Source organism: Protopterus annectens, chromosome 1.part0 (assembly GCF_019279795.1).
Source record: "Protopterus annectens isolate FY-2018-M chromosome 1.part0, PAN1.0, whole genome shotgun sequence".
NCBI lineage: Eukaryota > Metazoa > Chordata > Ceratodontiformes > Protopteridae > Protopterus > Protopterus annectens.
In genome coordinates this window covers 1,731,810,144-1,731,822,451 of record NC_056725.1, presented here as the reverse complement: position 1 = coordinate 1,731,822,451, position 12,308 = coordinate 1,731,810,144, and the positions used below count along the sequence as shown (strand labels likewise).

The 12,308-nt window shown below is 39.4% G+C and overlaps 1 protein-coding gene across 5 annotated transcripts in view; it reads right to left on the bottom strand.

Moving 5' to 3' along the window:
• Window positions 1–12,308, bottom strand: part of SASH1 (SAM and SH3 domain containing 1) — a 1,700,050-nt gene that overhangs the window by 647,198 nt on the left and 1,040,544 nt on the right. For all 5 annotated transcript variants that reach the window (XM_044068900.1, XM_044068881.1, XM_044068872.1 and 2 more), the window contains exons 3-4: window positions 1,324–1,374; window positions 1,166–1,215 (exon numbers count right to left, since the gene is read on the bottom strand). In XM_044068900.1, coding sequence (XP_043924835.1) covers window positions 1,166–1,215; window positions 1,324–1,374 — 101 coding nt within the window. The remainder of the gene's footprint in view (window positions 1–1,165; window positions 1,216–1,323; window positions 1,375–12,308) is intronic.

The window sequence follows — 12,308 nt, the reverse complement described above, 5'->3', positions numbered from 1 at the left end:
TATTTTTAGTCTGTTCCTCATAAAATTTGTGGTTTTCTGGCAAATTATTGAAGACTGAAGTCACTAAATACTAAATAATGACAGCCACCTGAGCTTCAGCCTTTATATCCTTCAAAGAATACATAATAATGCAAAACCTGTTATTCTAGCAATTTTCTAAGTTTATAGAAGCAATATTTAAATTCTGTCCCTATTTTTGGGCCTTTGTTCCCCCCATTCATTCTGGCTTTGTCCAAATTTCTTGCACTGACAGGTTGAGAGGTATGTTTCTGCCTTACCACAAGATGCTCAAGGTCCATCACTAAACACAGGTTACTAACATCACAGACAGTACATATGATATTATACAAAATGGCTTAAGGCAATAAACTGCAAATAAAGCTGTAGAATAAGGCATATGGTATAGACCTAGTTATGATTCCAAAGCTTAAAGATCCCATGCCACCCCTAAGAACAAATAAACGTGTCTAGTGACTGTGAACCTGTTACAAAAGGCCAAACACTTTATGTAGTAAAGTGTGTTAGCCTCCTGACATATAATTGGTTATCTACAACAATGTAACTTTTTAGGGGGTAAACCAAGTAGATGACTTTTCTGCTGTCCAAGAAATTACTATACACAAATCCAGTAGAACTTGTTCGCAAATGAGAAACCAAAAGCACCAATATGACAGGTAATGGCTGGCTATGGATAAGCACAGATGCTCAGATTTACTAATAGCACCCAATACTGTTTCACATGGATGCCAAAGTAGCAAACCATTTCTGTAATCTCTAGGATAAATTGCTTTATGCAAGATAGCAAATTTTGAAAACAAAATGTACTACTCTTGCTATGAAATTTATTAGAATTAAAAGATCAGTAACAGAACCATTAGTCAAGCCCCTTTGCACATTTAGCATGGGAAAAAGTAAGTTCACCTTCTGATAACAAGAGAACAGAAAGGTGGGAGGTGCTCTCATGTGCGTATCCTTTGTTGCTTTAGTATGGAACCGGCACATCCCATTGTCATTAGAAACTTTACTGATAGTTTTTAAAACGATCAAATCTCCTGAAGGAAATCTGTGCCATTCCCTGTGTGATTTACTGTGCTACCCCTCCCTTAAACCCATCATTTCTCCCATTCGAACTTTGACAAATGTAGGAGAATAGATTGCGCCTTACTTTCTTTCAGTCTCTGGTGTTGACATGGTACTGCTGAAGCCAACGGATTCCTGCAAAGAAAAAAAAAAAGAAAATAAGTCACAACAAACTTTCTTGTTGCAAAGGACATGCCCAGAATATCAAGTGGAATATGTTTGAATCACACTGACTTGGCTTACTTCAATCTGAGAACACAGCTGCAGTGATGTAGGACTGGCATCCAGTTTGTCCTGAAACAGAAAGAAAAGATAGATAAATAAAAATAGAAGGGTTAAAATACTCACTGATATTTTTTGTGAAATTTCCTAAATGGGCCAAATAAACAAAGCATAACTGTAGCTATCAAGTCTTCTCTATTATCTGTCAGCAGATTACCAAATACAATGAAAATAAAGCACTCAGAAACCAAAATAATTAACACTGTAGAATCACATTAACATAATGGCAGGCAGATGAGATGCTGGCTAGCAGCATTGCAGTTCCCCAGTGCTGCCAGCAACTACCCCTTCTCTCACACACACACACACACACACACACACACACACACACACACACACACACACACACACACACACACACACACACACACACACACACACACACACACACACACACACACACACACACACACTTCACCAACACAGTGACGTTTAATAAATGAGCATCTGATTTCTTATATATCTAGTGACACACAAACACACACACACAGCCTTACAATATTCCATTCAAACATCCAATGTAGCTTTGCACCAATCTTAGCCTTTCAATCACTGCATTGACAATGTTCACTTTATTTTGTATTTCTAATACCTCTTGCAGCACTAAGAATGGAAAAGTGTAACCTTCACAACCACCAACTGCACAGTACTACATTAATTTTTCATAAATACAGCAATGACATACACCGTTGCACTACATAACACTTTAGTGCCAGGACATGGCTGAAGATGGTCCTGATCAAATGCAAGTTTAAGAACTGTATATGTTGTACATGCATATATGTTGTGCTGCAATGAAAGCAGGGAATTAAAAAAACAACTTATCTACTCTTTAGGGAGAGAGAATTTTATATGACTGTGAAAATCAACAGAACTGGAAATAGTAAATATGTTCCATTTTAACCAATTCAGAACAGAAAGGCCTTATTTAAAAATACTGCAGTTCTTTATAAGTCTTATGCTAGACAGCTCAGATGATGATTTGCAATCCTTATATACAAGGCTGTTTTACATTAGTCTAAGCGGACAGTTGCAGAACCATGCACGATCACAGAGAAACATGAATGTGGAATGGAAGAGAAAAACATGGGTTAAGAAAAGTAGTTTAACCATAACACCCTTGTTAGTTCTAGAAATGGCATTATCTGTGATGGCTAGCTCTTTTTATTTTGCCTTCTTTATCCTTCTGAGTAACGAACACTTCCAAATCACATGACTTTTTAACGATCTTTCACAAAAAAAACAGATGCAGCCACATCTCTGACCAACATGCTGAAGCACCCATTCAGAGGTTTCCATGGCAGAGATGACCTGGCACTAAATTTCTCCAGAGGATGATGGCCCCCTCCCCCATCGCCCACAGCCTGGAAGTTTTATGACAGAATCTGTAGTCTGTTCTTTCAAAAGCAGTCACGATTTTGCAATAACTTATTGTGCATGTCCACATACCAGCAGTTCACTGTATTAGCAAGGACTGCTTTCATTATGGCTGCAATTGTACAAACACTCACACACAGAAATGCACCTTCTTTTTTCTCCATGCAAATAAGCAGGCAGATTTCATGGAGCAATGGTATTTGGCAGGACTAATTCCATGACTGCGCCCTAGTGAAACGCTCTAATGAAGAAAGGGCATAAACGGACATGGTATACACATAATAATATTCAGGATTATTTGGTCGCTCAAACTTTACAAATATTAAGGTTTTCTCACTTCAGATAATGTTCTGAATGATTTACCGAAACTAAATATACAATAATTCTACGGTATTTTACCCAAAGGTAAGAAACACACATCACTGAAAAAAAAAACATATACACAGTTGTGAAGGTGGAAACAGAAAGTTGAAACTAATTACATTACTTGAAACACAGAGTACCAGTGAGGGTAAAATAAATGCCTAATTTGTGAAGCACTTCATAAACATACACAGGAATCCACATACGGCAAAAAAATATCTGAGGAAGACTAACTGTTATCATGTAGGTCCTCATGCTTCTACATACCATAAGAGGTTTGCAATAAGGTTGATGTTTTCTTTCTCTATCTACAGACACACACACATATACACACGTACAATGTCAATATCTCATTCTGTGTGTGCATATACTTAATGTACTCGAGCATCTGAATATGTGTGTGTATATATATATATATATATATATATATATATATATATATATATATATATATACAGACACACACACACACAGTTACACTTCATAATCTCGAATTACTGAAATCCCGAATTTCAGTAACCAGAGATCATGAAGCCAAAAACCAGAATACCGAAAGTGCATAAGAGAGAATTTGAATATCTCGAATCCACACTTATGCATTTCCAGTACATTGCATGTAGTGTTATGGTGCCTGAAACTGCAGGTGAGTGAGTGTTTGTGTGTGTTTTTGTACATTGTATGTGTAGGTAAGGGTAGGGAGGTGCGAGTGTTGGATTTGTTGGTGTTTGTGTATGTGTGATGTGTATTTGTGTACGAGCGAGTGGAGTATGCCGTGGTGTGAGGGTTTTTTTTTATGTTATGTGTGATCTCGGAGTTGGTATATATAAGTGTGGGGGGGCAGCCCCCCTCATGAGGGGTGCAGGGGGGCTTGCCCCCCTGCTTACATGTAGCGTAGGGTTGTGTGGTTTGTGTGCTGTGGGTGGAATGGCGTGTGTTTTATGTGGTGCATGGATGTTCGTGATTCTGTGATTCGTGATTGTGGGTTTCGGTATTGTGAATGGCTTGACTTTATAGTCTCGGGTTACTGAAATTCGGAATTTCAGTAATTCGAAATTATGAAGTGAAACCACACATACACACATCTATGTGATCCCACACTGACCCCCTAGTGGCACTCTGTGAGTGGGTCTACGATGTATGATTGAATACAAGGGCACATTCCCTGAATCCTGTGCCCTGACATAGTAGCTATGCTGTTCCAGGTAATTCTCAGTCTGTGACCTCTCAGCATGTCAGTGCGGTTACTCATCTGGAAAAAGACAAGCAAACATAATTAAAACTCAACTCTTCATACCAGTGTGAAAATAAGTTCCAATATTGTGGCACACCATTCCTATCATGTAGCTAGTAAATGGTTGTTGCTGAAAACCTATACAACTAAATAAGATAGACTGCAATGTAAATGAATTAGGGCATTGTTTATTTTTATTTATATTTTTTACCAAAATTCAACTCCGGAATATAGACTATTTTTGTAAAAATATCACCAGTTTTTGGACTACAAGAACTGAATTTGGACATTCAGATAAGCACTTTTCTTCAGAACATGGGTGACTTTTCACACAAATACTTCAAACACTATTCACTATTGGACAGGGTAGTGGTGTAGCGGTAGCGTTGTCGCCTCACACCAAGAGGTTCTCTGGTTCGATTCTCGGCTGGGGTGCCTACTGTGTGGAGTCTGCATATCCTCCCTGCGTTTGTGTGGGTTTCCTCCAGGTGCTCCGACTTCCTCCCACATTACAAAGACATGCATCTGGAGCCTTTCTCCCCGGGCCTCCGCTGAAATTTGGCGTTGTTCCAAGTCGGACTTTCCCGGTTAACAAATGATAAAATAAAAAAAAATATATTCTCAAGCTAGACATTTAACACATTGCTCAGTCACTGCTGCAGTTACCTGTGTACTGCTAAAATGACCACAGAATCCTAGTTTATAAATGTAAAAGGTGAAACAATACAGATGTGCTTCTTCAGACTCCAAGTCTTCAAACCATAGTCTTATCACTGTAAATCTGCAAACGTTTTGGTATACAGTGATATCGAATGTTGAAAATTACCCTGCTAGCAAAGTCATGTTTTACTCTATCTTGCAAAGTATACTAATAGATGTAAAGTCTTTAACATGGGATAAGGGAATAGAAAAGCTATCTTTACTTTAAATGGTAACAGATGCTTTCAAAACATACATAATTTCCTGCAGGCAGTGTACCTGCTCTTTAAATCATCCAGCAACACAACCCCTTTAAGAATAACATGCCTTTGCATGCCTGAGCAATGTGAGAGCAAATGAACTGTGGTTAAGTGAGGTTTAGAGTCATACTAATACGAAAACAGCCCAGGAGTAGGAAACTGTTCTCATAGTGGCGAATTGCCAAAAAAAAAAACAGATTACAAATGGCTCTTTTTTAGACTTGAAATTAGGTGTACAACTCCATGGCTACACAGAAATGTGCTGCACAGATTTTCATAATCCCACAAAAATATCCCATTCTTCATACCTTTTTATGTCTGCTATATTTGATTGCCTGACTCTCTTCCATACTCCAGACTGATGCCCAGAGTTGAAAATCGTGCCCTGAGATGAGATAAATTGACAGTATATATATCATATCACTTTTATAAATGTACACAAGAGTAAGTGAAGCCCATATCTTTACATAATAAACAGGTGGCCCGCCAAGAGCTGTGAAATATACAATGAAGTACTCAATCAAATTAAATGTCACAACGTTGAGTTGCACATTTGCACAAGCACCACACTGGTTCAAGTGCTGGTGACGCCTCCTTCGAGCCTACCTAGATCTCACTACCATCCCAGTTCCTCCTGACTTTCTGTGAGACTCACCTCACCCACCTAAAATAGTGCTAGCTCAAAATTTCCTTTCTGTTGAACTTCATTTATGGCATTTTCCCTTGGCCAGCTATTGTTGCCTCCTAAACTAATCTAGTTGCATTCTTTCAAGACCTCTTGTACTTATCCAAACACACAATGTCCACACCTGTGACAGCTTTCTTTACTTCTCTTGAGAGCTTTGAGGGTATCTACCTAGGTTTCTTTTCTCTGGTTGTGCACTGCCCCATTGCTGACTTTTCGGTTCCCTCCATGGCACTGTGACTTTAATTAAACTCTCACGAGCCTGCATCATCACCACCTGCCTTATGTTGTTATGAAGGGCACCACTGATGTTCCAAACTATGTTCCATTTTTAGGGTGCTCCTTCCCTTCTGATGCTTGTCTGCACTGTCTCACAATTACTACCCCAAAGTGTTCTATCATTTGTGTCTGCTTAGAACCTTGCCACTGGTTAGCCCCTTACCACTCATAAGGATTAGGCCTAGAATGTTCCATCCTCTACTCAGTTTTAGCACTAGTTAACTGGGACTATCCTCTGGCCTGCTTCCAAGACAGGTCAAACTCCAGAATACCTAGAACCACAAATGGCCTTTCCTGATGCAGTATGTACTGATATCAAACAAGTCTTCTGTCCATTTAACCTAATCTTCTCAACTTACCAACTAACAAAGTACCATTCTATTCATTCATCATGGGAGGCCTGCACATAATGCAAAATCATTCAATGTAGTCAATGTGATGAGCAAAGCAACCGTTTTTTTTCTGTTGTAGCATCCATCACATCCACTAATGCCGTACTTCGTATGTATTTCCTTTTTCTACGGTTTTAATATCCCTGTATCCTGGAACTTGTATATCAGTCCACAGAAATGCAGACTAAGATTCTGAGACTACTGCTACAATGCCTGGATCTTAGCAGCATTTTCTTACTTATGCCATCTTTCAAACACCGTTCTGTAGTTTCTTTACTATGCTTCCTGTCATTCACCCAAGGACACAGCGAGGTTAGCCACAGAAAGTGGCTTTATCTATCCACTACTTCTTTCTGGTCTAATGCAGTCTCAGGAATTATGACCTTCTTTAGCTTACCGTTTCGAAGTTGTCTATTTCCTTCATCCTGTTTTAAGTACCTCTTTATACAGTCAAGGGATTTCTGGTATTACCAGTTCTATATTACTACAGACAGCTTTTTTAGCTGGTGATAACATTATTAGATTATGTACTGCACTTTCTGGTTTCATTAATTCAAGGAAGCAAAAGGTTTTCTAAAAATGCTACTGAACTCTCACTCAAACCACTGCTATCAAACTTTCCATTTCTACATTAGTCTGTGCAGCCCTCAGTGCTCCTTAGCCTGGCTATTGCTTCTGCTGATGGAAATGAAGGTGTGCTCCTTAGCCTGGCTACTGCTTCTGCTGATGGAAATGAAGGCGTGCTCCTTAGCCTGGCTACTGCTTCTGCTAACGGAAATGAAGGCGTGCTCCTTAGCCTGGCTACTGCTGACAGGTATGAAGGTATGCTCCTTAGCCTGCCTACTGCTTCTGCTGACAGGAATGAAGGTGTGCTCCTTAGCCTGGCTACTGCTTCTGCTGACGGGAATGAAGGCGTGCTCCTTAGCCTGGCTACTGCTGACAGGTATGAAGGTGTGCTCCTTAGCCTGCCTACTGCTTCTGCTGACAGGAATGAAGGTGTGCTCCTTAGCCTGGCTACTGCTTCTGCTGACGGGTATGAAGGTGTGCTTCTTAGCCTGGCTACTGCTGACGGGAATGAAGGTGTGCTTCTTAGCCGGACTACTGCTTCTGCTGACGGGAATGAAGGTGTGCTCCTTAGCCTGGCTACTGCTTCTGCTGATGGGAATGAAGGTGTGCTCCTTAGCCTGGCTACTGCTTCTGCTGATGGGAATGAAGGTGTGCTCCTTAGCCTGGCTACTGCTTCTGCTGACGGGTATGAAGGTGTGCTTCTTAGCCTGGCTACTGCTGACGGGAATGAAGGTGTGCTCCTTAGCCTGGCTACTGCTTCTGCTGACGGGAATGAAGGTGTGTCTTGGTACAAGACTTGCCCTGTTACTTTCAATGTCAGAAATCACACTGTCTTCAGTCATTTTCTGCACTACTTATTTCTCTAACAACTCATCTCCTTCTAACAAACAGGTGTCCTGTGACTAAGCATCCTTTTATTTTTGATCTGCATCACACCCCTTCAACCTACACTCCGCCATTATTTCACACATTGCGTCATTCACTTCCAGCTCTCTTTTCTGCTTTTGCCAATAGAACATTCCGTCTCCATCACTTGCCCAGTAAATGGTAAGTTACCTAACCAGACCATCACTAGCAGTGTGACGCCTAGTCTTTCACACCATCTCATCCTTCTCCTGCAATCTGTCACTTTAGGTTTTTCTGTTCCATTCCATCCTTTCTTTCTGGTCTTTCTGTACCTTTCATTTTGCCCTATATCTGAAACCACCTCTACATATCCTCATTTCTTCCAAATTCTCCCCCCTCTGTTTATCTACCCTTGCAGCAGTCCTCTTCTGCATGCTAGGCATGTGAAAGAGATAGATGACATTATCAATCTGCCCAAGCCAAAGACAAAGCTCTATGGTTTAAGGGAAGGCAAGAACTAAGAAATTCATATAATACTGGAGTGAATAATAACAGTTAAAAAGAATATAGACATTATGCAACTTATAATGCATTAATATAAAAAAGTTAATAGGGTTTGTTTTTCTTTTCTGTGTGTGTGCGTTAAGTGATAATTTAATAAAGGTGTTTAAAAAGAAAAAAAGACTTCATGGTTTCTAGCATACCATCTGTTACATGTGTTTATGTTAAAAGCAGTCTTATTGCCCACTTCTTGAATTTATTGGATCTACTTTTATTTCAAGTGAGCTTCTTAGCTATATTACTAAATGTTGAACTAACAATCCTAAGCAACCAGCACATCAGTTTTTATCTATACAGTCTGGAATGTGACTATATAGCAAATTAATGATGACAATACACGTTACAAGCCACATATAGGTTGGTTTCCTAACAGCACATCTTACTAACAAAATAGCCCTACTCAAAAGCAATGTTTCCTCATTCCACAGTGTATCTCACTACCATTACAAAATGATTCTACACTTCTACATGTAATTAAAGCAAGACTGCGTGTGACACTTCTCTGCTTTTCGGCACCTTTGATGCACATCCCATTAGGGTTTGCAAGAGATCTTCACAGTGTGTTTACCAGCTTGCAACCCCCCCCCCCCCCCCCCCAATAAAAAACAAAAGAACTTTGCAACAGGAAGAAACTTAACAGCACACTCCCCAAACATTCTGAAAGTAGACATTAACTATGGGTACTGCCTTTCTAAGGGAACAGAAAAATCAATCTGAAACAAAGGGATGTTACAAAAATGTCATCTTCTGAGAGAACACAATGTACCATGGAATGGAGGAAGGTTAAGTACAAAATAAAATGGTGACATTAGGGTGACCCCGTCATGTTACTTGTTACAGAAAATAAAATATAATAAATAATTTCTGTAACCTGAACACTCGCCCACCTGCAAAAATCCTTGAAAAACTAGTATATGATCATACTGTGGAATACATTACTAAATATGATGTACTTTTATCAACAGACATCATGGCTGCAAATGACAATACAGCATCCTCTCTGCCTCATATAAACTTACCGACCATCTACTGGAAGACAAGAAAAGGTGAAACAACTGGATAAATACTTTTTAGACATTAAATGTGTATTTGAAAATGTTGAATACATTTTGCTTACAAAGAAGCTAAAATACATCAGTCTTGCTCTTGCAGTGGTTTGATAGCTACCTGTGTCACACATCTTTTACAGACGCACAAATAAAGTTCAGATGTTGGCATTACTTCAAGAGGTGTATCACTGGGACCTACAGTTGGACCAGTTGTGTTCTTATGGTTTTATTAAAGGCTTGCTGTCAAGCCCATCCAAAACAGATTGTACATTACACATAAATGAAAGTACTACCAAAAGACCACAGACATTCTAATAAACAAATCAATAACATGATGTTGGTTTTAATTTCTCCAAGTCTTTTGGGTTTCTAATACCATGACAGGAATAGACCCTGTTCTTGAGTCAAAGTGTGATTAAACTTCATGAAATTAGTATTGTTTCAATCTTTGACATTAGCCAGAAGTGCTCTTCGCAGTACCCGTAATGTGCCCAGTAATGACTCCTCCTGCAATTTGTACAGTGTTACATGTACTGGGTAACATATCTAAGTAAGAATGTAACTTCTTCTTTATAAGACGCATCACTCCTACTACTTCTGGAACTGTCTTGGTATCCCTTCTTCCACATTGCTTTCATTTCTGTCTGTAAATCCTGGTACTTTATGACTCTGTGTCTACGTAAGACACTAATCACTGGGTGTAGCAATTTCAGTGATAAAGAACTGTCGGTAATGAGGTGATCCCATGTGATATAAACTTCATCATTTTTATAATGCTTTGTTGCTCATGTTTCCAAAGTTTTTTCAGCTGCTTCAGTAGGATAATGTTTGCACAATCCCGAGTGCAACAGCCTTGCCACATTATTATACCTTTCAGTATACAGTCCTTCTGCCAGTAGTATGCCACAACCAGCAACAAGGTGTGCAACTGCTTGCAATTTTTTTTTTTTACAAAACATCTCTGCTGTTTGAAACCGTGTATGTAGAAACAGATGATTACTAGTAAAAAAATAAACAGTTCTGATGTTTTGAGCACAGACAGATAAAGCTCTGCCTGTGAACCAGACGACCTACACTGTAAAGCTTGACAAGGAGGATGTGAGGGGACAACTGTGTCTGGTTGTCCATCCTGAAAGAGAGAAAAAGTTTCCCTGAAAAAGGCATAAGGAAGGGTAAAATGCTGTGCACTGCAATAATGGGCTACATGTCTGCCTGTGCACTGTAATCCAATGCTACACGTCTGCCTGTGCATTGTAATCATGGGCTACACATCTGCCTGTGCACTGTAATCACAGGGTACACGTCTGCCCGTGCACTGTAATCACAGGGTACACATCTGCCCGTGCACTGTAATCACAGGGTACATGTCTGCCCGTGCACTGTAACCACAGGGTACACGTCTGCCCGTGCACTGTAATCACAGGGTACACGTCTGCATCTGTACTGTAATCACGGGCTACAAGTCTGCTGTTCAGCATGCAGTGAGGTCCACTATTGACAGAAAATATGCATGTCGGGCTGCCCATGGAGGTTGTGGGGGACAGGGAAGTAAACAACACATTGTAAGTGCCTGGAAGACGGTCTTGAAAGAAGGGGGAGCTGATGATCAGCAGGTAAGGTGGAGGATATAAAAACCACAATCTATTTAAGGCTCATGCACTCATAAGGCTGTCTTTGGAGATTAGGTGCCACGGAAAAGTCATTTATTTGACCTGTTATTGTTTGGCAGTCTGCTCTCTAGGCTACATAAACATTTAAGAATATTTTAATGATGATGCCAGGCCTTTTCTTCAGAGGTAATGTCTGAAAAGCTGACTACATAACCCTTACTAAGCAGTGAATTAGAAGCACTGATATTCCTAACACCATATTATTACATTTGCAACATTCTGGCTTTCCTCTAACAAATGTCACCTTTACCTTACACATATCAAAGATAAGCGAAGTATATTCAACAACAAATTGGTGAAACGTTTCTAAATCAGCAAAACTGCCCTGCTTAACTTGTGCAAATAAAGGCTTGGGTGGCAATTAGCAGTAACCAACACCAAGCACAAGTCACCCTGTCTCTTTCTAGTATCTTTGGCTTCCAGTATATGTTTGTTTTGAGAACAAAACAGTGTAAGAAACTTCTCTGTGTGGAAGATTTTCAGTCCATATATCTCTAGTTAATCACTGTATATTAATGAGATTAGACAATAGTAGTAGAAGTAGCGGAACTTAAACTAGTCAAGTAAAAAAAAAAAAATATATATATATATATATATATATATATATATATATAAATAATTGTACAGAATTACCAAGTATTCAAAAATAATCCAAGCAAGGCAGACAGTCTGTTTCCAGTCGAAAATCCTTTATTAAGTACACAGACAAGCGATCCAAGTAAAACGAAAATAGAGTAATAGTTTCCTCACAAGGTTTCTAAATATATAAATACTTTTCATCAGGCAAGGGAGTGGTTTATCGTGCTGTAAAACAAAGCGTTATTGATACATGTTAAATTCACATCCCTTCCCCCATCAGTGTGACATTCGAGCTGGTCCTGCCCTACTTAGTACCTGTCATAGTACTATAACCCTTATGTACTTTAAATAACATTTATAATGATGTGGTATCAGAAGTTTCTTACAC